Below are 26,097 nucleotides of genomic sequence, written 5' to 3' on the forward strand. Positions count from 1 at the left end.
CTTCGGGAGTGTGACACCAGGAAAGATAGCCACTGGCTTCTTGTTTCAGTTTCAAAAAGGCATCCACGTAGTCTGCGAAAATGCCTTTCTGCGTGGGGTCACCCTTGTGTATTGTTCTGTCTTGGGAAAGTGACAAATTTCGTACACTTCTAACAGCTGATATCCCATGTGCAGAGCTTTGAACAATTCTAAGCTGACCCAGGTTCCCGTCAAGGCCCATTCTTCCTGGGTGTGCTGACAAGGTTGGTCTTGGTTGCACGTTTCGGCACAAGTACGGCACAAAGGAAACATCAGTTTGCCTTGACAATGGTGAGGTAACACGGGATGGTACAAGTCCGTGGGAGGCAAAACTTTGCACTTGATCAAGCCTTCGTATTGTCGAATGTTTTTCAGGTCGATGTGTTCCGTCAACAATTGTGGGTGCCCTGCAGGAAAGTGACAATATTTGCACACGTAGGGATACAGCGAACACACGTCCAAGTATTTGATTTCTTCTCCTTTCTCTTCGTCGGCTTGGTACAGCAAACAGGTGGCACTGGTCCTTCCTCCGTACAAACTATCCCTCGGGTTCAGCGGGTCCATGAACTGGTAACTTTCCACGAGGCGTTTAAACTCGGGATCGGTTTTCAAACGGTGATCGTACTCGTGTTCCCACATTTCCACCACTTGGTATCCTTCCTATTCTAACTTTAGGCGTCGCTGACAAGTGGCCTGGTACAAGTCTTCCATGATTCGTTGTAAAAACTGATTTTTAGTGCCACGGTCAGGGTAACAGACGGGACATCCGTGAAATAAGCAACAGTTAAACTCGTACACGATCTTGGGGTTTTCTAAGTCTCAGCCATCGAGCGAATGTGTTCTGATGGTCTTTTCGCCTCCTCCGTTGCGGGCATGCTGAATCCATTTGTCTTCCTTGTCGCACAAGTAATGTAACCAGCGTAGGGCTTTGACCGAGTATTGACGTTTGACATAGTTGGTCGTTTGAGGACTGATGACAGCCACGGTGTTTTCAGGCATGAATCGTTGCCGGTACACTAAGGAACACGCTTTGGCAATGGTGCAAGCTTCTTTCAAAGGATCGACCCCTCCGTGTTCCATAAACAGTTCTCGAAATTTTCCACAGCAACGTCGTAAAATGTCCACGTCGGAAGGACAATACTTTAACATTTCTTCCTGAAAGTCGAAAGGGTCCGAGGCGTGAGCCTGGTACCAAGCGTAGAAAGCTTCTCGTTGTTCGGTACGCATGTTGTCAGGGTCGTAATAGTGAGCCTCGGGTAAATGGGGTAGAACGGCGTGTTGATTGGCTTCCATATTGAAAAGGTGTGGAAAGTACCCATTAGCCATTTCTGTCATTCCAAACGTTTTAGGCATTCGGCTCAAAGGCATGGCCAAGTAACTCATCGAATCTTTAAACTGTACTTGTCCCACTTGCATGAAAATGATTTTGGCTCCGTTCAAAGTGACTTTAGGACGCTCAGTGCCTTGTTCCGTATAGTATCTCAAAAGAAACTGTCCATCGTATCCGGAGAAATTGTGAGCCATCACTGTGGCATGACGATGACAATCTCCGTAACGTTCGATGTCCTCTTGGCTCCACGTCTTGTCGATGGGGTCTAAGACCCATTGTGCAAATTCGGCTAACGTGTTCGGTCCCCGAAAGATTTTTTCACGCCCTCCGGGAATCTTACTGCAGTGAGGGCAATGACTGAAGATAGGTTCCTGAATGCACTTCTCGCATGCTCGATGAGCCACGCAGAAATTAGGAATGTGAATACCGGTCTCTTGCACGCAGTCGAAATAAAAAAAGATGAAATTGCCTTTCTTCTTGTGACCGTCCTCTTTCTCTGGTGGGGGTTGGTATTTTTGCACGTAGCATTGGTGTTCCAAGTCCACGATGTGGTGACAAATGTGACATTTTTTCTTTCTTGAACATACGTGTGCCTTGGCATTATTGGTACGTATGCCTTGTCCACACGTAGGGCACAATCGCAGCAGTTGACAAGCACATTTCTGCTGTGAACCTTGCGTCTTCAAATGTTGTTGGTAATAGGTAGGGTTGACAAACGTGCGCAGACAAGTTGAACAATACACTGGTCCTTCGCTCAGACAGGGTGGAGAGGCCAAACATCCTGAGCATTTCAATCCACAATGCTTGTGTTGCTCTCGATTGTTATAACCATAGTCACATTTCTCACAGTAATAACCGTATCCCAGGAATGCAGTGATACTGGTAATGGTATCGAAATGGTCATCGTGATAATAGACATGAATAAATTTTCCGTCCGTAAAGTCTTTCCCTCGAAACAACAGAGGTCCGCGCACTTCATGAGGGTGCACTTTCAAGGTGTATCGTGGAGCTAGGACATCTTGCAATTTTTGCATTTCAGGAATGCCACAGGGTTTGTCTTTGGGCAAGTCGGCTTGTTGCAACAGGAGTTCTGCTTCACTTCGTTGTTTGGCTCGGTCCGATTTTCGAATATTCTCCCAGGCTCTTTTCCATTCTACCGTGTCGTTTTTGTTTGCATAGGTTCGTCCCACCACAATAGCCCTGGCTAAACACATGTGGTCTTGAGGGTTGTGAATTTGGACGAGGCTCTTTTTGGTGCTGCGAAGGTCGTTCACCAATAACACCTTATTGCATTGTCCGGTCCCTTGAGGAGGAGAGACGTGAGTCATGGACAGTGTGGCTTTTCCATCGGTGATGTCAAACTGGTCATTGGATTGTTGCACGTGTTGAATTTTGTCCATTACTTTGGAAACGGTCAGTTCTGCAGGGGTGCTAAACTCGATCCAAACGGGGGATTTCAAACCATCGTGTTCTATGGAAAGTCTCAAGCGATCGTCTTCTTTGGGTTGACATTGTTGCTTGAGTGTGGTAAGTAAAGAATCCCACACCCCGGTGATGAACCCTTCTGCTTTCTCTAACGGTACTTCGGCCTTGAAATCTTTAAACTTCATTGTGTATTTGTAAGCCGTGGTTCTAAATTTTCTAGAGGAGCGCTTTTCTGTCTCTCGAATGGAATAGTACTTTTCAGGGTTAACTAAGGGTGGTGAACTTTGTTTAGAGGGTTTGGATTCTGGTTCACTCATGTCCTCTTCAAAATCACTTGCATGAATTTGTGCCAAGACTTCAGCTCTGGTACGAGGCGATAGATCACGTTTCTGCCTCTTACTTTGTTCTTCTTTCTTCTCAAATGAATTGGATCGTTTCATCTTGAGTGAAAAACGTCAAATGACTCAAGTTTAAACACCATAGACTAATTTATAGTCATGGCAGACCAGCGTATATAAAAGGGTGTGTGTCTTGTCCTTTCACTATTCATTTCACTCTCAAGCCGAGCACAACGATGGAAGAGACTAGCCAAATCGAACGTTTCATCAGAGCTTTGCGAGGGGTCATTAGAAAATTTTCTTCAGACCAGCCTTCGGACTACTCTCCTTCTTTTCGAGATAAAAGTGAAGATACTTGCTATATCTGTCAGAAGAAAGGGCATTGGTCTTCAGAGTGTCCAGACCGTCAAAAAAAAAAAAAAACAGGGGTTAAAAGAGACAAAAGTCAAGATACCTGTTATTATTGTCAAGAAAAAGGACATTGGTCTCCAGATTGCCCAAAAAAGAAACAAGAGGAGTCAGAAGAGAGGGATTCTTCAGAGGAAGAAGAAGAGGAGGAAGATAGCAGACAGGTGAAGAAAAAGAAACAGGAGAAGAAAAGAAGAAGGGAAGAAAGTGAGGAGGAAGAGGAGGAAAAGACTGTGACGGTGAAGAAATTTAAAAAACAGAGAGAATAAACAGTGAGACAGAAGAAGTGAATGTACTTTTTAAAGTGCTCTGTTGTGAATTGTGAATTGGATTGTAACTATTGATAAAAGAATAAATTAGGTATAAAAAGGTAAGTGTCTGTGAGTTTTGATTTTTAAATAAGAAGCTACACTCACGCACTCATATACACGTACTATAGGGGTAAAATGTCTTTTTTTTTTTTTAAGTTATTGGCAATTGTAAGTCTATCTCTTTTCGAGAGAAGTGGGTGGCTCTGAAAAGGGCCTTTGGTTTTTGGTGTAGGGGTGAGTTTAAGCAATCAACTTTAACTGCCTTAAGCCTTTGCCACGGCCGAGGCCTACTTCTGATGATGATGATTTGGTTGAAATCACTAAGGGTGGTACGGTAGGCTTAGTCACAGGGCTGGCATGTTTAGCTCGGGAAGGTCGTATTCTCTTCGGTCGTGATAAAGAAGTCTGATACATTTGTTTCAGACTTCTTAACTCCGCTAAAATGTCTAACAGTACCGTGACCGTTTGATTTTCGCCCTCTTGTTTCTTTGCTGCTTCTTCTTGTTTTTTTCTTACCTCTTCTTGCTGTTGTTGCTGTAAAAGAAAAGCTTTTTCCGCTTCCTTTTGTCGTTGTATAAATTTCTCCAATTTTTCTTTCTGTCTCTGTCTAAAATTCTCCACGTGTGGTAATGAAGAAGGAGACGAAGGTTCCGGAACAAATTCTTGCGAGGTAAGAAAATCCACAAAATCCCAATTCACCTCTTTTGAAAGTAAGTCCGGGCTCCCTTGTGTAGTCTCCACTGCTGGTGCACCCCAATGGATCGTTTTCTGAGTTTCCGTCATGTTGAATCACTGTCACGTGGATTGACAGCGCACAGGCACTAGCGAATCTATATAGACCACGTGACGTCACAGACTGTTCTCTTCGGATTGGATGCGAGCTGACTGAATTTTGTAACGCGTGTTTGGATTGGTGAATGAACTCAATCAGTTTCAATCCTTCCTCTACCTATAAATAAGCGCAGTTCACTGCATTGATTTACCTGTTCTCGTCGCCTCAGCATGTGGACTGACGTTGAATCTTCCACCCTTGTGTCAACAATGATGTTCAGGACGGACATACCCATGTATCAGCAACCTATGGATACGTAGGATTTACGTGGAGAGGCAAGGATGCCTCAAAAGAGTCCTGATTTACGGTCCTACAGTGAGACGCAGCCTAAGGGCAAGAAGAAGTCACAGATGCCCTTTATGTTAAGGGCGTATATAAACCCAAAGGCCCTTTTCAGGGCCACTCCAATTTCTCGAAAAGAGATCGACTTTTAATTGCCAACCCCTTTTTTTATTTTATTATTTTTTTTTTAAAAATTCCATGTTAATTTCCCCTTGTCCCTATACAGGCCCACGATTTATTTCCATGTTAATTTTCCATTGTCCCTATACAGTCTCGCGATTTATGTCCATGTTAAATTTCCCATTGTCCCTATACAGTCCCACGATTTATTCCCCATGTTAAATTCCCCTTGTCCCCAGACAGTCCCACAAACTATTCCCCCATGTTAATTCCCATTGTCCCTATACAGTCCTACGATTTTTCTCCATGTTAAATTTACATAGTCCCTATATCGTCCCAGGGTTGTTTTTAATGATAAGTCCCATTGTCCCTGAATTGTCCCACTTCACTACTCATATTTCATATTATGATAATCACGTCTCACCTGTACAGGCCACATGTTTTGTTCTCATCAGATGGCTCAATTTGAAATACCTGGGATAATATTCAACAACTGCCCTGGTGAGGTGGAGGAGCTACTCAATGACGATTTTTACCACTTTCATAGATTTACCACTTGTTCGTAGCTTTACCACTTTCGTAGATTTACCACTTTCATAGATTTACCACTTTCGTAGATTTACCACTTTCATAGATTTACCACTTTCGTAGATTTACCACTTTCGTAGATTTACCACTTTCATAGATTTACCACTTTCGTAGATTTACCACTTTCATAGATTTGCTATTTGTAAATATGGCAACTTCACCGCAAATCCTCGCTGCCAGGTGAGATATTTTCGGTGTGTAGCCGGTGTATCTTTTGTCTAGAGAAAGCTTTCTGAAGAGAAATATAAAATGATTACATCAATGTAATTTACCAACTGTAAATGCATATGTAATTGCAGCATAAATCAAAATGATGCAATAGGTCCAAGACTAATTCAGTCATCATATGCCATTCAACAATACCATGCTCAACATCAATCATTTTTTCAACTGATGTGACACTGCCACTAGTAAACATCTGCCATGTCTATGGTTAACAAAAGACTTGAGCACAATTATGTAGTCTCTTCATACATGGTTATACAACGTCTCTCAAAGATATATATATATATGGCTCTGCACTCTTATCACGTATTAACTACTATGATACTATCCTAATTCTGAATGAGAGAGAGAGAGAAAAAGAGGCGGCACACATTGTTTTCTTTATCACTCCATATTAATGCGGCCTATTGTGTCGCTTATGTTTGAATGTATGATATAGGAGGGGCATACACATACAAGTTAAACTCATGTGCCAATGTGTAATTAATTTCTCGGTTTATACAGTCTGCAAAGCAATTTGCGATTCATAGTTTTAAAAAAATAAAGTCAAACTTTAAATATTTCTGAAAATATAAAAACGTTTACAATACACCAATAACAAAATACACATAACCAGTCTAAATGGCATATTTGAGGAAAAAAGTTGTACCCCTGGAATAGGCCCTAATGTAGTCTGACAATGGGTAAAATAGATGTACCCATGTAATAGGCCCTACTGTAGTCTGACAATGAGTAAATTAAATGTACCCCTGTAATAGACCCTACTGTAGTCCGACAACGAGTAAAATAGATGTACCCCTGTAATAGACCCTACTGTAGTCTGACAATGAGTACAATCGATGTACCACTGTAACAGGCTTTACTGTAGTCTGACAATGAGTACAATAGATGTACCCCTGTAACAGGCCGTACTGTAGTCTGACAATGAGTAAAATAGTTGCCCCCCCCCCCCCGTAATAGGCCCTACTGTAGTCTGACAATGAGTAAAATAGATGTACCCCTATAATAGGCCCTAATGTAGTCTGACATTGAGTAAAATAGATGTACCCCTGTAATATGCCGTACAGTAGTCTGATAATGTAAGACGTCTCCCTGATAATAAGAGGGAGACGTTTTACATGGTAGGACTAGGACATACCGGTCACTTGGGTTGACATTAGTAATAATGGTTTTCACAACCTTGTGGCTTGCAACTCACATTCCATTTATAGAGTTTTTGGTCATCTGGAGTTAGTATTTTCCCAAAAATAAACAAAATAATCTCACAAGAAATCTCAGCAAGTCACATCCCAATTTTAGATAGACATCAGGGCGGCCTAGTCGTTAGAGGTACATATATTTTTGAGACTGTTCTTTTTTCTAGATTCAAAAGAGTACTTCATTTTTTGACGAAAAGAGCCTGATATCTTCCGGTTGTATCTAAACTGTCTCTGCCATTTCCCCAAGAGAGGGAAGAAGATTGGGTGTAATTCGTCACCATTGAGAACTATTTTTTGAAGTACTTTTCTTAACATGGAACAATATGGTGATGTAAGGCGACAAAGTCACACTCGGAATACAGTTGGCATTTGCTGTCGTAACCATGTGTGGTTTACTCTGCCAGTGGCAAATCAGCAAACTCATCAACTGAATGTGTATTTCTACTACGGGACACAATTACTTCCGGGTAATGAACCGATGAAGGAAGTACGAGTCTAATTGTAGAGCATTGTTTCCTCTCTCATTTTAGTGATGATACAAGAGTTAGAGTTCGGAATGTTTGGTATTGATATAAAGGTAATTGTTTATTCTTATGAATTTAAAGATTGTGGTACGATTATCTGTGTACATTTCGGCGAAAGTGCACTGTGAGTAATAAGGCATTGAGGCTGACCCAGAAGTCATATCATTGACGTATGGCACAGTGCTTTGTTTACAGCCAAGAGCCTCTCATACCTCCACGATCCATTTCTAATCCCCCAAAATACAAAACCAAAAAAAGTCCCCAAAACAGAGAGCCTATGACAATAACTTTACCGTAAATTCATCTTTGAAGGTATATTAGAATAAGATATGATTTATTATGATTTGGACACAGTGGAATGACTAGTACTGAGTAACAAACGTAGATAATATATATAAAAAATTAATTGTCACACGAGTCCAATAACTTCCTAGGTAATTTCATCGGATTATGTAATGATATTCATAATATCTTCATCTTTACATGATACAAAAAGTACTTGGATTCAATCGGAATATCTTAGGTGTTTTCAAGCGCATGCTAGAAAAAGTAATTTATGTCGGAAAGGGACGAGGAGATTTTGGGCATTATTGCTTGAGAGACATTATCAAGAATAGTTCATCCCACCATGATCAACTAGATGATGACAATGTTTAAGCGCACTCTGCACCATCGACGCTATGTATGCATCTTGATGTATGCAATCTGCACCACCCACGCTATACAATGCATCTCTACTATCTGGCTATTTACTATCCAATTTTGGATATTATCCTAATCCGACCAACTCAGAGGTTAAGAGTAACAAAATAGTTCCAAACAACTTAGTGCCATTACTTTGCTTATCTTTATGATGTGCTAAGGTCATTCCAATTGATAATTTGGAGATGACATCGTCCCTGACGTTCAACCAATCAAACACCGCAATCTGACTCATTCGAGTAGGTGACTGACTCAGTTTTTATCCTTTGAGACCTTTGTATTTAATAGCGAAGAAATTCCTTTTAGATTCCTATTTTGGGACATTTTCAACTAACCTAAGGATTCATCTTTAGCGAAAAAAAGGCCAAAAAGACAAAAAACACCAAAACACGTTTTAGCGCAATGGCCAGTAATTACCGCCCAGTCTCATTCGTCCGTGGATAGGCTCTTTGTTTTTGTTTTTTTTATTATGATGTGGTGGTAAATGGTTTCAAAAATGGTTGGTTCAAGGGGGCTTAAGGCACAACAACTGAAGCAGTGCTTTTCTCCTTGCACATTAATGACATCATTTTTTAAATTGATTAAGAAATTTGCCTCTATACAGATGACTATGTATGCTACAGGTCAATCACAACTCACTAGAATATCAAGATACTAAAAATGATGGCAATATACTAGGACTATGGGCACAAAATGTGGGCTTAACTAATGTTTAATATTTTTCTGCAAAATTAAAAAGACAAAACAAGAAAAACAAAGATCATATTCCTAGGTGCAAGTTGACCAAACCAAAACGAACCCATAAAAGTCAAAATGAATATGCATACCTTATACACTGTGTACGAATAGATAATTACAAATTTAGTTTCTGTTTCCTGAGAACAAAGCTTGTCTTATGTATATTTGATTTGTTAGTTACTCTTTATATATATATATATATATATATATATATATATATATATATATATATATATATATATATGCTACTGTAATGTAAGATTGTAATGTGGCTACACTCAAGATTATTTTCTGAATTATTGATTTAAAAAAAAATTGTAAAAAGCTAATACATAGCTAAAATATTCTCTCTGTGTATGGGTTTAATATTAGGATTATTATTCAAAGAAGTAAATCATGTTTATTTTGGTCTGGGTCTAGGATATTTGGATTCCCCTGGTGAACCTGACATAATGCAGTATTATACTTTAAGTAGCAGACATATTATTTTGTACACATTAAGTAGAAGGTTATTTTTCATTAGGTAATTGTAACTTTTAGAACATGCTAATTGTAAGATTAGGTCAAGTAGAGGACTATATATTATTGTCAATGGAAAAGTTATTTGTTTCGTGCTTTAACATCTAGCAGAATCAATTTTGCATTAGTGTTGTGTCCAGAAGGTCATTTGGGCTGGAATTTATTTCTTAAAATTATTTAATTCAATGATTTTGTCTCTGGAAATACAGAGAGCTCATAAAAAAGAATATACTGTTTTCATTTTCACTTTGTATTCTAGGGAAATAAATCGACTCAATAAACAACTATGCATTTTTCTTTGCATCCAATATTTACCAAGAACAAGCTTGGCACATGACAAAAAGGTACAAAACAATCAACACAGATGAGTTGATTTCGGAAGAGTATACACACCATGAAAACTAGAACATCTTTCATGGTGTGAGGATATACACATATCTGAATATATCCGTTCTACAGACATTGAATAACAATTTAACTGGGCCACTGAAATAAATGTGACCATTAGATGTAGCAATCATTGTGAAATGTCAAACGTTTTATAATGGAAACCCAGTAGAGGAAATGAAAAATAAATGACAAGTGACCAGAAATGCAGAGATTTTGTACAGCAAACAAAATTAGTATGATTGTACAGTGGAGGGCATGATGTATTGGAGATCGAAATAAACAACGAATTACATGTCCATCTGAAAAAGAATTAAATATAGGATCTATATAGTTGATGCTAAATTATGGACTTTAGATTTAAAAAAATGAAAGAACAAATCCCCAAAGCTTCCAAATATCTTAGAGAATACAACTTCTTAATTCTGTTCCATAACTTAATTGAACACATTAATTGGCTAGCTCACCATAACTAACAAAGTAAATGAATTTAACGAGATAAAACTTCACCATTTTTATCAGGGCAACAAGACAATGATATGAAGTCTTGAAAGGAAAAAACATGTAAATAGAATGGAAAAGCCATGCAAATTTGACAATCCAAATAGGAGAAGCTACAACATAATTTTCATGAAGTTTCCATGGTAGCCATGTTGCATGCCAGATTAGGGATCTTTTAACTTTGGATCAACTAAACTGTATATCACTACCAATGCAAGAGTAATTGCAATAATAATTGCAATAAGGTTGATCATATTGTACATTAGGTTGGCACTATTATCGTTCCAGACCACCTAGACATGATGAAATGGTCTTATGGTGAAAACACTATGTTCATGTGCCCATCTCCAGAGGACGAGTCAAGATGATATATTTTTTACTATGGCCACTGAGAATATATATTGAATATCGGATTGGCAGCATTTCATTCAGGTCCAACTAAACATCGTGGAAGTCGTTTGGTTGAACAAGGTACATATAACAATCTGTTCAGAAGCAGTAATAGTGACATTTCAATATGGCTGCAACCTGAAGTAATGTCAGATGGGTAGCAGTTTCATTTTCTACCAGCTAGATCGCATAGGAAGTCTTTTGGTGAAGACTCCACAGCCATATAACCATGTAGTAATGAGTAATAGCAATAATAATGTTTTGAAGATGGCTGCAAATGTGTCAATATTTGATGTCAGGTCAACATTATTTTCATTTGAGACCAGCTAGACATCATACAAAGTCTCTTAGTGAAAATTTCATGTTGACATGACATCTTGTTATCAGTAGTAGCAAGTTAAAGATTTTCAAGATGGTCTTAGTGGTGGCCATACTGGATGTCTGAGTGGCACCATTTTCATTTAAGACCATCAAGACATCTTACAATTCTTGTGGTGAAAATTCCATGGCTATCCATTCAAGAAAAGCTGCAATTACAAAATCAGAATGACAATGTCAACCATATTGGATGATTGTTTAGTTAAAATCATTTTAAATTTAGACTCAACTATACATAATAAGAAGTCATTTAGTAAACAACCTATGACAATACAAATCTGTTAATGAATAGCAATACAAATCTTTTCAAGATGCCCATATAGTGACAACATTGTAAATCAAATCAGCACCTTTCTTATTTATGAGAAACAACATGTCATAGGAATCTTTATAGTATAAACTCCCCATGGGTAGTGATGAGACGATTTTCAGGTTGGTTGGTATGGCCACAGTATTAGATGGTACACTATCAGTAGCGATAACAATATATAAAAGATGTTCATTGTAGCAGATATAATGGCTATCCGATTGGCACCATTTTCGTTAAGAATGAACTAGATGTCATTAAAATCTTTTAGTAGGAATCACAAGTACGTAGGTCCATCCATCAAGGAGGAGTAGCTATGTTGTTGCCACATTGGATGTTAAATCAGCATCATTGTTTAATTATTGACCAATTTGACATCATAAGCAGTCTGCTGGTTAAAACCTTAGTTCCACTGGACTGCCAGTACAGAGAAATTGCAATAGCAATATTTTTCAAGATAAAATATTAGATGTCACATTGGATTCAGGAAGAGCATGATATCATACATTGTCTTTTGATGAAATTTCCATAATAATATGATCATTCATTACGGTGGAGAAACATGGAGAAGATTTTCAAGATGGTTCTCTTGGTGGCATGGGGACCAATTAGGCACTATAGGATGTCTTTTAGTGAAAAGCCCATGCAGATATGACCACTCATCAACGAGAAGTAGCTATAAGACCATGTTCAATGTGATCACACAAAGCCATCCTGAAAATCAGATCAATATGACCACATAAAGCCATATTGAAAATCTGATCATCACAATTTCTTTTTAAAACCAACTAAAGATAATAAATAGTCTTTTAGTGTAAACTCCATTTCAATATGACCATCGATTCAGGAATAGCTATATTAATTGTTTCAAGATTACTAACATGGTGGACATATTTGATATCAGATTAGTACTGTTCTTTACCTGAGGACCAATGTTTAGTGAAAACATCATGTAAATATGACCATAAATTACAAATGGTAAACGATTAAAACAAATCACGATGACCTCAATGACAGCCAAATTTGCATTTTAGATTAGCACTCGTTTAATTTAGAACCATTAATATATGATAGGGGCCTTTTTTTCGAAAACCACATGTCAATATGACAGCACATTCAGGAGAAGTAACATTAATATTTTCAGGATGGCCACTGTGGCAGTCTTTTTGAATGTCAGAACAGCACCGGGTTTTCATAGACGAATTAGATGTAATGTATTTTGATAAAAAACACATATCATAATAATAATAATAATAACATTTTGGAAAATATCTGACAGGCAGCATTTTATTTCATCTCTTACTGTAAACCCATGTTGATGTCACCAGCCATTACTGAGGATTATCAATAACAAGGTTTTTAGTTATTGGGCATCAATAGCATTTTCCTTTACTACAACATTAGAAATCAGACACTATTTTTATTTAGAAGCAGCTAGCATCATATAAACCATATCTAAGAAAATCAAGTAGCAAGGATGAGCTGTTTAAATTAGAAATACGACTTCCAAGGTGTCCATATTGGGTGTTTGGTCAGTAACAATTTTATCTATGACCAACTAGACACTATGACTAGTCTGTTGGTGAAAGTCCAATGACCATACGTTTGAAAGCGATAACACCATCATCAAGATGACAACCCTTTCTTCCTTAGTTGGTGTCCTAGCAAAACCAGTTTTATATACGACCTATGGGATGCATATATATGTGTGTCCAATGTCATGGAAATCATCTGGATGATGGATGGTTGAATAGAATGTTGCATAAGGTTTTATGGTCCATAGCTGCCAACCTTCCTGGCTCACAATTAGTGAAAATATGGATAAAAAGTCGTGAATTTGGACACGAATTCGTGAAAATTACCATGACAATAACTCCATCCACTCTGACTACTCCTACCGTCAATACTACACTATATCAAGTTTGCAAAATAAAAATAAAACACTACATATATGCAGAAATATTTATTTATCAAGACATGATACTGTGGCAGACTTGAACTTCCTCAACTGCTTGATCGTAAATTTGTTTTCTAAACAGTTCCGACTTCTTGTCTGCTGGTAGATCTTGGGGACTAAAATTGTTGACAAATTTTCTGCAGCTAAGGAGGCCCTAAAGTCTGTCTTTTTTTTTTTTCCTCATTAAAGAAAATACTCTTTCGCTGTCACTGTTGCTGTGAGGAATGCACAAGATCTTGCTGCAGCATTTTTGGTTCTTCCACAGGAAAATTTGGAAGCGATTTTCGAGTCCGGGAACGTATGTCAGAACAAATGTTTAGCATGGTCTCCAGCTGATAAAGGTAGATTGTGTTCGACACAAGAAAACTCACAAATAATGCTTAAGTGTTGGTAGCCTGCGGGTCTTCCGCAAATGGTTTATAATATTCCAGATCTGAAATCTGTGAATTCTTAATTTTCCCAACTTCTACTTGTTTTTTGCAACCGACATTCTTCTTCACATCGTCTGTGCGATGGCACACTGAGTACAAAAAGCATGAATGAATATCGATGTTTAATGGCAGAATGCACGGCCAATTTTTGATATATTCCAAATTAAACTTCACTTTTTGAGTAATACATTTCTTTTTCCTTGGTGGTGAAGACATTTTCAAAATCTTACATGCGATGCTGAACGGTAACTCCAATCAGTGTTTTGACGCATGCGTGGAGCAAATTTCCGGTTATGCCCTAATTTCTCTCAAAAGCACTTGTAAAACTACTCTTGTACATATAGATTAAAATAGGCTAAAATGCTTGCGACTGGGCCAACTGTACTAATCGGCTGTACATCTACTAATATTGTGACCAGCGGTACCGGACCGTTTCGGCAACTGCGAATATCACGATTAGCGCTTGACGGGAAATCGGTTATTTTATTAAAGATTTAATATAATTGAGGATCGGAAAATTCGTGAATTTTTGTCTTATGGCGTGAATCCGTGAATCGCTGAAAAAGTCGTGAAATTCACACCAAATTCGTGAGGGTTGGCAGCTATGATGGTCCTTGACTAGAGTACAAGTCACATGAGCCATGCATGCACTTTTTTTTTGCTTAAAATTAAACAGAATGTTCTGTAAGCAAAGTCAATTCAATCCAAATTATTAAATTCTCTGCACCTTAACTATCAGCAAGAAACCTCCAGATGAAAACTGCCTATCACTATGGACTTTTACAATAGTGGCCATGTACTAAATATAGGTCAACACAAAAGCGTGTCGAGTTGAATCGTCACAAATGATGGTATTACGAATTTGTTTATCAATATGCGTAGTTTTCATTGGGACATCACAGCATGCGACATTCAATCCAAGCTAATCTAAGACCATCAAGTAACATTATGAGCTGTACAAATTAGACATATGACTTCCAAGCTGTCCATATTGGGTGTTAAGTCAGTAACAATTTCATCTATGACGAATTAGACACTATGACCAGTCTGTTGGTGAAAGTCCAATGACCATACGTTTAAAAGCGATAACAAGATCGTCAAGATGACCACCTTTGCTTCCATATTGGGAGTCCTATCAAAACCAGTTTTATTTATGACCTATGAGATCCAGGGATGTATGTGTACAATTTCATGGGAATCATTTGGATGATGGATGATTGAATATGATGTTGCATAAGGTTTTATAGTCCTTGACTATAGTACAAGTCACATAAGCCATGCATGCGCATTTATTTTTTAAATTAAATATAATTTTCTGTAAGCAAAGTCTATTCAATCCAGATTATTCAATATACCTTAACTGTCAGCAAGAAACTTCCAGATGAAAATTACCTTTCACTATGGACTTTTACAATAGTGGCCATGTACTAAACTTGGGTCAACACAAAAGATCGTCGAGTTGAATCGTCACAAGCGATGGTATTAAGAATTTGTTTATCAATATGCATAGCTTTCATTGGGACATCACAGCCTATGACATTCAATCCAGATTAAACTGGATAAAACCTTAATGTTCATTTTGTCCATAAATGTATACTTTAATATTGATTTTGCCGTATGCATCTCTCACAGAGTATAAACAATGACTTTCCAAAGGAATATGGATGTATACAAATCCAAGTGAAGTGAATACTTGCCACTTAAAAGTATGTAGAATCAAATTCTAATAAATGACACCCATTACTGAAATAATCAACATTGCATGCCTACCTGACCCTTGTGACTTGTAGTATAGTTGAGTACAGTTTCGAATATACTATGCAATGTAAGTGGAGTCTTAATACCAACATGAAATAGAAACACAATAACAAATTATATTGAAACGTTTTTATAAGCATAATTTACAAAATTACATTTTGGTTACTGAACTGAACAGTAAATTACCTATTTTGTAAGGTTGCAACATTTATCAAAATTTTTAACCCTGTAATGTTTTACAACAACCAAACTAATGCCATTTAATGGAACCATTTTAAACTCAACCCCTCTCCCAACCTGCATGTTAGGTTTACAACTTGCAGCTATTTATATATAAGCTATTCATATAGAAAAGTCAAGTTGTCAGCTTACGTCGAGTATAACAAGTCTCCACCTTTTTGATTAAGTTATCAAACCAATGCTGCCCCATAATGGGTTGATGACAAATTTACATCTATTCTTCCTTGCCGATGAATTACACATTCTTTTTGCGAAATATATATTGGGTGTAAGCTACTATAATTCCAATTTTAATGTTATGTCTGAGTTAGACATCCTTGCTCGTAGACACTTTTGGTAAGAAATCAAAGATGTGCACTGCCTTAAGAACTCACCCTTCTAATTAAAAAAAAAATGGATATACATTATCACATAAAACATGAATTTCATCATTGTTATAAATTTTAGTACTATTAATACACCGCAGATGAGTGCCAGCTGTTCTACTCAGAAAATATGATTTAAAGTTTGAGACGGGAATATTTCCATTTCTTAATACACTGAGAGATTGTATGAATACTACTATGCTACCCCTACTGAAGACTAACTCATTATTGATTGAACATATTATGTTGTAGAAAGTGATATTTTTCAGCATTGTCTGTAGTATTTATCCTAATTTTAATTAATTCATGTCAAACATTTATCTTGATTGTGTCAGCTGACGATTTGACATTAAATTTAGGCACTTATCCACATGATGCTTGTAATACAAGAGGCATTTATTTGTTTAATCAATATTCTCTGATTCGTTTGTTTCCTAGGTAGGAGGTATTCACTCCCACTGTATTGTTCTTTGTGACTGTTGACTAAATAATAATTGTACTTATTTTTATAAGCCACAGACAATGTGCCATACCTATAACAACTTGCAATGGTTTTATCTGCTGTGTGTCTTTTGCTCGTTATTATGACATGACTCATTTCGTTTGACATGACTTGTTGACACTGCACTTCAAGCAACCTTAAGATCATCATCATATTTTTTCATGCTGCTACAGACACGTAAATGGTGATGAAAATTGATAAATGCAGCCAGACTAACTGGTATGACACATTGATAGGCCGCTTTTGTAGAAACCATACAGACTAAGAAACTATGCAGTGTCATGCAAACTTGTTTGATTGAATTAGGATGCTACTTATCAAAGATTATGTTGAAAAAATGTTTATCATAGGTACTCTTACGACAAAATGTTTTATAGCATTTCATTAGAATGGCTGATAGTTCCTGCATCACTGACATCAATGGGCATGTTTTATACCATTTCATTGGAATGATTACTAGTTCCTGCTTAACTAACATCAATCTTCATGTTAGTTTGCACAGATTCAGATCTTTGTAAATATTTACAGTAAACAAATCCCTTTACACGTGTAAGTATTGCAGCCTTACACAAGATAATATTTATAAACAATGCATCAGTTTGCTTCTCTTCTAATATCAGAACATAAATAATTATATAAAAAAGTTTAAAAAGAAATGCATGCATACAAATTGGTACAAAATATAACTGTCTTGGCTAGGTTTTGTTAGCTTGTTTTACATATCAAGAATATAAAGTTATCTTTTTAAAAAAATACTGACAGCAAATTCAATCATATATACTAATAATAATCTACAGTTGTATACAAAATATTCATCAAAAGCATGCAAAAAGGTTAAATGTAAAATTTAATGATAGTACCGATTATATTGGATACAAGAATAAAGTAAATGAAGGTCTATATTTGATATAAGTAGAAAATTATGGAATAGCTACAAAGATAATTACTGATAGTGTAGTACTTATACTACTAAGACCTAATGCATTACTATGACCAATGACAATATAAATCCCATCTTCAGACATATATTCCATTATCTGGAAAAAATATATTACCAAGTATAGACATAATTAATTTGTCCACAATAGCAGAAGTATTATGGTAAAACTATGCTCATCAAACAGATGATGGCTTGGGGCAGGTATTCTTAAGCTATACAAATATTTGTAAGATGTTTCCTGTGTTGGTAATAATACTCCCATATTGTATGTCGAAACGTCTGTAATTCTGTTTGGGGCGAATGAGAAATTGGGATGTTCTGTGCAGTTTCACCATAATACTCTGGCCAGTGGATAATTAAATAGGGTATTGCTTGGGCTTGTTTTGATCCAGTACCAGTAGATGTAAACTTATATACTATGGAACCAGTGTTAAACTTAAATAACAAAATAGAATATGAAAAGAATAACAAATTAATTTTAAAAAGTGTACTAAAGGTAAATTATAAAATCCAATTTTGATCACTGAACTGGACCAAATGAAATTGACTATGAACACAAACCTTGCATAGGTTATTTTGGTCCATGACTAGCATAGTTAATACTAAGCATTGTTTGGAATATAATATGCAATACATGAGAAAATGTAATAGCAAAATAAAATATAAAAACAATAACAATTTAAAATGGAAAAATATTTACAAAATTCAACTTTGATCATTGAATTGGACAATAAATGATCTTATTTTATTAGTCTGCACTATTTATCAAATTTTTGGAATGTTATGGTTTACAATACACAAACCAATGTTATTTATTTGAACTGATTCTAAACTCAAACTTTCATCTAATCTGCTATTATACTTACAGCTGACAAATATTTGTATGTAAGCTATTGAGTCTTCAGCTGATGAAGAGTTTAACAACTCCTTTGATCACAGAAAAAATCCAAAAACTGTGTGCAGCTTAAACTTTGGCCCGTTCTGCCCTATAAATGTGATGATATATTTTCGTCTAAACATCTAAGTGTCTTCCCTTCCAACACATCCATTTTGCAAAGTATATATTGGGTGTAAGAAACTATATTTCCAACTTTGCTGTTATGTCTTACTTGTTGGACACTTTTGTAAGAAATATAATATCAGCATACCTTAACTCGTCCTTTTAACTTGCTAGAAACGGATATTCTTATTATTATATAAAGTAGCTTTTCCACAACAGCAAAGGAATAAACACATACAAAAACCTCAAAAACACAATACATAGAAATCGTGATATAGGTCATTTTGCTGTAAATAAATAGAAAACATATAGTTCCTTGCGATAGGAGAATTTTTCTCTTATTTCCAATTTAAGACCAGTATTATATGGAATATGTATCAATGACGTTTTTGAAAGATATATTTTAACTAAGTTTGATACAAGCTTACATGTACTAAAAACTGAGACTGGTAGATATACATGTTCTAAAATTCGGAGAGGTAATGTAAAACATGCCTTTCTACTGCAGTTGAAAATGTGATTACTTTCCTTACTGATTGTACATATTCTGCTTTAGAAAAGTACATTCATGTCAGCGTTGTCTGACATATGCATCCTAATTCCATAAATGTTAATTCATTTCAAACATGTATCCGTGTTATGTCAGCTGAAGACAATAAACGTATGCACTTATCTTTAGGGTGTTTTTAATAAAGATCAATACTTTGTTTAACTGTCATTCTCTCCTTTGCTTGTTTTCTAGTTAGGATATTGTAAATACATTTTATTTTCCCTTGACTAAATAATAAAACATACTCATTTTTATTTTAGGCCACTGACAAAGTACCATACCAATATTAATTTACCATTGGTTAGTTTGCTATATGTGGTTGTTTTTATGACATGATTCAGTTTGTTTGACATGTCAATCTTTAACGTATCTCAGTATGAAAAAGAAACAAAATTGTAAAGATGTGAGTAGCTGTCTACTTGAATAGAAGGTTGTCATTGAATTTTAAAACAATTTAAAATTTTCACACAAAAATTCCCCTACATTAGGTAACATATTCCTTTCTAAAGGTTTAGATTAAGACATGTTACATACATTAGGTTAACAAAGATCTTGTTTGGAATAATTTAATGTTTAATGCAAAAAAAAATTGAAATTTTAGAGGAAACAATAACTGGTAAGGGCAAATACATAGCAGATTAGCAACATTCACATCAAATTCAAAGGTCTTTACATCAGGATGTGTTCTGTAAATTTCATTTAAATTGTGATGGGATATCTTTGAGAGGTCAATTCCAGTTAGATTCTATTTTTACAACCAGCATCCATACTGGATGAAAGTTTGGAATTATTTTTCAAATTCTTAAGGTACATTTTAGTTTCATTGGTTCAATTTATCTTCAACTGTTTTGAGAACAAAATGTAAAATGTTGTTTTCTATATTTAGTAGTGATGGCCATTATGGACATATCGGCATCAGTTGTTAGATAAATAAGTGTGTGTGTGTGTGTTTGTGACTAGGATTTTTAACGTAGCTTTAACAATTTTTCAGTCATATTGCTACGATGTCTGCATTGTGGCAGTTTATAGTGATATCTAGCACTGGGGCATCATGTCTCACCCAGTCACATTATCCTGACACCAGTCCGACCAGTCCTAATACTAACCTCGTAGTGCTGAGCACAAAATGAGGCAGCTGTTAGTACCATTTTTGTAAGTCTTTGGTATGACTCGGCCGGAGTTTGAACCCATGAGCTCCTGCTTCCAAGGCAGATGCTCTTACCACTAGGCCACCAGCGTGGTAACATAAGTAAATACATAATTAAAAAAAAGCTGAAAATATGCTGACTGTTTTGTATTTCAGAAGATGTTGTTGAAAGCTTTCTATTTTGGAGTGTGGATCATGAACTTCCTTTATGCTTGGATGGTTGCATTCAAATTTGGTTAAATTCCTTTAAGTGGTATTTGAGAATTAGTCATTTCAATGTGTTTTTTTTTTAAATTTAGAAATGATACCATATGAGTAATAGTTCCAAAGATTTTGGTTAAATTTGATGTTTTCTTTCAAAATTTGTCAAATATAGTTGAACAGTGGTTGAGACAGTTTGCATTTGTTGCCATCTTTAATGGTGGAAAAGTATGATTCTCAAAATAAAGAAATTAGAGCTTTTAGACAGATGCTTTCTGTCGAAATTTGACAGGTGCAATAGTGATGTTAATCCTTTTATAATTATGTAGTTAATGGCATTTTGGATGTTGATCTGCATCAGCGAAGATGCGATCTTAGTACATGTTTGGTCCAATTATGTTATGTGATTGGAAGTAAGCTGTTGTAAAAATATTCTATTTTTAGTAATAGTAGCAACTTTTAAGAATACTAGAAGGAAGTGAGATTGTATCCTTCCTGAAAAGATCAAGATTGGGCACCATGGCGTGTTCGGTAGCTCTTACAATTTCGATTCAAAATGCAGTTACCAAGTAGATTTGCCACATGCAACATATAAAATGTAAACTTTGAATACAAAAACCTTGATAATCATACATGCACCACATAGCCTAGGTTAGATAACTTTAACTAGACTTTATTGACATAGTAAGGAGATATAACTTCACCTTTGTATTGACGGTGTGAGGGATGTGCACTTAAGTATATTATTAACATATGATGTCAAGGAGATAAGCATGCAAATACTCAAATATTAATATTAAAAGCCAAATGATTTATTTGTCATGTGACCTGTACTCATATCAATGTTAACGTTAAATAAACGATCCTTGACAATCATACATACAATCTATTGGGAAGAAATTATGTGTTGACTGCCGATTGTTGCCAAGAACTAAAAGCTCTGTCACTGGTTTCTAATGATGGCTAAATATGTATTCGATGACGATAAGTGCCGAACAAAGGAACGTTGTTCTACCCACATAACTATCACTATTTGCTCACATGGTCATCCGGCCAAGTGAGATTATGTAATGGTTCTGTATCAGTGTTGTGTTGTATGCCAACTTTGACAGAACATATTGTGGCATGAAAGCGTAAGAGTGTTGTACAACTGGTACGGATCTGCTAACAAAAATGGCAACCATTACTAAAAGTAGAAACATCTTAACTATATTTATTCTCAGAAACAACTAGCAATATGTCTGAGGAGATTTTGAGATAGGGCGTTTTGACAAATACAGATATTTTAATTTTGTACAAACTATACTAAAACTTAAACAAAACTTAATTAACTTTTCAGAAAAAGATTTTTAAAAATTTGCCAAAATTCAAAAGGAATATCCGGGCATTAATTATGTTCAAGTTATAACAAATGATGCAGATCCAATGCAAAATACTGCAGTTGCTACTAAAAACAGAAAAACCTTCAAATGACCTATCCTAAAAGACGCAAATTGAATTGGATGAAATTTGACAGGAAGAATCCCGTTGAGATGACGTCTCAAGTTTATACAAAAAAAGACAATCCGTCATCAAGTGTGGTTGCCATTACAAAAATAATAAAAACTGTCAAATGACTTGTAAAAAATAAGAAGAAAACTGATGAACAACATTTTTCCCAAATTCGTGAATGTCGATCCAGTTTGTTGTCAAATATGGAAGTTGTTGCTTAACAGAAAAAGGTTTTATCACCAGCAAGTATCTTACTAACCAATATTTATATGCCAACTGGTCTTGTATTAATCGTTTATAAAGATGTTGGCCATGTGAGAGATTTTGGACCTACTATGATTTTTTGCTATTATTTTGTATTTCGATATTTCAAGGATAATTTTTTTCACAATATAATATATAAAGAAGTAGCTGAAAATAATAATAATAATAATAATAATAATAATAAAGAGTAAATGAATAAACAGTGTATGATACATTGCATGTAAAACATTGTTTTTCAAAAATGGGATTATTAGACTAACTCCATACTTTTCAAAATTTACAACAATTGTGAAGATTAATTTCTCTATTTGTTTCCATTAGCACCACCCATTGGATAAATCTGTACATCATTGGTGGCTTTAAATACTTCCATGTAATCATTTCCACCATTAGCACAACAGCTCCATGTAGGTGTCATCATATGCAGAATGGTGAGGCTCATTGTTGTTGTTTCCATTAGCACCACCCAATGGATAAATCTGCACATCATTGGTGTCATGAAATAGTACTTCCATGTAGTCGTTGCCACTATTAGCAACACCTATAGGTTCAGGTTTTGTAGACGGCTCTATGTAGGTGTCATCATATGCATAATGGTACTTGGCGGAGTCAGCTTGATTAAACCGAGCACAATGAATGTCTATTCTCAGCAATCCTTGCTGCATGTCATGTTCCGCAACAGACATCATATCTGTTATCTCCCTTGCTAAGACACTGAAGGTAGGTCGATCCTGTGGTTCAACTAGCCAACATTTCTGCATAATATCATACCTGAAAAAGAGATATGTTTCTTTTAATTGATTTTAAAAGCAGGAAGCGCAAGCAGATTCGGTATTATACAACTGATGTCCTAAACTTGGCTATACTAAACCATAGGCTGTATAAATTTCTTCCAGTGTTTTTATGGCATATGTCATTATCACAATTGTTTTATTTCTTCAGGTTTTTTTTTAAAATTATCATTAATGTGAGATGCCACATCCTAATTATTTGTCATTCTGAATGACCTTATCGCCGAATGCTTTCTGTCAAAGTTGGTTGAATTCTGTTGGTAACTTTTTGAGAGTTGTTTAAATGCTTTTCATCTTTTCATAATGATGGCCATATATGATGATGAATTTCAATTACTCTTTTCATTTTAAAAGTAAATTCCATCCAGCAGTTGTTGATAAGAAACTTTTTTGTAACATATTAACCAAATATATTTGCGCATGGGCAATTGTAAACGTATTCCATTGAATGGTGTATTAAACGTTATATATATGTTGTTCTATTTTATTAGCAATGGGGTCCATATTTGATCCCAAAACAGCATCATTTGTTTCTATGAAGGGCACTTTTGGCAGTATAGTTTCTATATTACTTTGGTCAGATTTTGCTCAGCAGTTTTGTTGTTTAGTAGAATTTGTTTATATTATCTCTAGCTTTACTAATGGCGGTCATATTTTATTGCAGACAAGAATCTATTTTACAGATTGTGAGAGGCTTTACAATTGAATATTTACTATTTAATTTTGTCAAGATTCACTGAGCTGTATGATGGTGATATGCTAACAAAAATGGCTGCTTTAAATCAGATAACATTTATTGATGGCACCCATGCTATGTGGTGGACTGGCTTCATTTGCTAGCATACAGGAGTCATGAACAGAAAAGTGTGGGTTTGGATCTTGCCAGGACAATCCCTGATTGGATGCCATGGTGTGTTTCGAATCTCTTACGATTACAATTAGAAATGCATACCATGCAAGCCAAATAAAATTAGCATTAGCAAGTAGATTCATCCCATGTGACATACAGAGTTAATGATTAAAACCAACATCTTGATGATTGTAATATGATCGGCTTAGGTTGGTTCAAGAACATTAGCAAACATAGCACACATTACTAACATAGCACACATTACTAACATAGAACATGATACCGACTGTGTCAGACATAATTATCCTGCTATGCTTCTTAACACTCAAATACTGATATACGTTTGTTTAGGCCAGATAACTTGCTTATCATATAGTCAGTATCCTATGCGAAGACACAATCCTTTATCTGATTTTGCACTGGAGAGGGGCAAATCACTAAAGGCAAGATCTCTTCAGAATGTAATAGTGATCATGTTCCAGGAAATATTTTTCAACTCACTGTATTATAATACAATAGTAAGGCAAAGGAACACAAGAATGATTTACATACATAGTGTGCACTCAACATAAAAGTTAGATGACAATGACTTCATTTTTCTATGGTCAAAATATTGTGCATGAATATTAACTGCATATTAATTTCAAGATTATAGGTGTATCTGGATACAATATGTTGATAATACAATAAGAGTGCAGGGTATACGTGGATCGAAGATACTGAAGATATAATAAAAAGTATCGGTGTAAATGGATTCGATATATTTAGTATACAATTAACGAATAGTTGATTAAACAGGATTCATTGAAATCTAAAATTGGCATCACTTTTGTAATGCACAAGGTGGAATAATCATGTGCATCGATTCAAAAATATAGAACTTTAGTTGCATTACATAGGAGTTCATAACATACATTACTGATTCTATACGTGGTTATCACAGTAAAACGTCCACACCATTATTGTATTGCGAAAAAATGACCCTTTAACAGTTGATTTTTTACATGGAGAAACTGACTGTCAGACTTTGTTCCACAGGTGTTTGTTTGAACATGTATATAATGACAATATGTGCCGAACAAACCAATTTCGTTCTGCACAGCCAAAACTCATTTTTAGCTCACATGGTCATAGAGCTAAATGAGCTAAATTATACCCTTTTTACTGTTGATTTCTCACATGGACTAAAGAATGGAAATGTGATCTGCACATTAAATAATCATGTATAACTCCCTCGGCCAATTTAAGTTATTGTATGACCCGGAGAGTGGTGTTTGAGTGACACATGACAACTCGAAGGCAAAATATCCTGGCATGCAAGTCTTATCAGCCTATATAAATGATACCGATCCCATAACAAATATGGTGACTATTACTAAAAATAGAAATCCTTCACAAACCACTATGATCTAAACTGTGAATTAATTGAAAACACCTTTTAATGACTATTTAAAATGTGCTGAAATGAATTTGACCAACTCTGAAGGTAAATGTCCTGACCTAAACCATATCAAGTTTGAATAAAATATGGTGATCTTGTATCAAATACTACAGCTTTGGCAACACCAAAGAACAAAACACAACCGAAAAACTTAAAATAATATTTCATAACACCTGCAAGATTTAATTTATTCAACTTTGACAAAGAGTATCCTGAGATGATGACTTCATATGTTATTAATAAATAATTTTAATCACTTATCAACTTTGGCTACCATTACAAAAGATAAAAAAATCTTTGAATTCCTTTTAGAAAGCATAATAACAAACCAACCTGAACAAAATTTTACAAAATTGGAAAGAATGCATCCTAGTATAAAGGTTTTGCAATTTTATACAAATGATGGTGATATGCTATACAAAAAAATGGCTGCTTTAAAACAGATAACAAATCATATTGCTAGCAAGCATCAAACTAAATAAATTATGCCAATCGTTTGCCTTTACATGAATGTCAGCCTGTTGAGTAATCCAAGGCTTAATATGGCATCTTATTGCTTATTTATGTTTTTGTTTGCCAGTACTAAAAACTAGACTGGTAGATATACATGTTTGATAATGTAGTTGCATATTTGTAAACCTAAGCTG

General features: G+C 35.6%; 1 protein-coding gene across 1 annotated transcript in view; it reads right to left on the bottom strand.

Annotated features, from left to right (window-relative positions):
• Nucleotides 1-15,782: 15,782 nt before the first annotated feature.
• The window catches only part of LOC149803939 (plexin-A1-like), a 444,256-nt gene continuing 433,941 nt past the window's right edge, over nt 15,783-26,097 (bottom strand). Inside the window, exon 28 of the mRNA XM_089953750.1 lies at nt 15,783-23,139. Within this exon, the coding sequence (XP_089809876.1) occupies nt 22,758-23,139 (382 nt within the window). The 3' untranslated portion in view covers nt 15,783-22,757. The remainder of the gene's footprint in view (nt 23,140-26,097) is intronic.

This window comes from Sinohyriopsis cumingii, chromosome 3, assembly GCF_028554795.1.
Source record: "Sinohyriopsis cumingii isolate HCF-2022 chromosome 3, ASM2855479v2, whole genome shotgun sequence".
In the NCBI taxonomy this organism is placed as follows: domain Eukaryota; kingdom Metazoa; phylum Mollusca; class Bivalvia; order Unionida; family Unionidae; genus Sinohyriopsis; species Sinohyriopsis cumingii.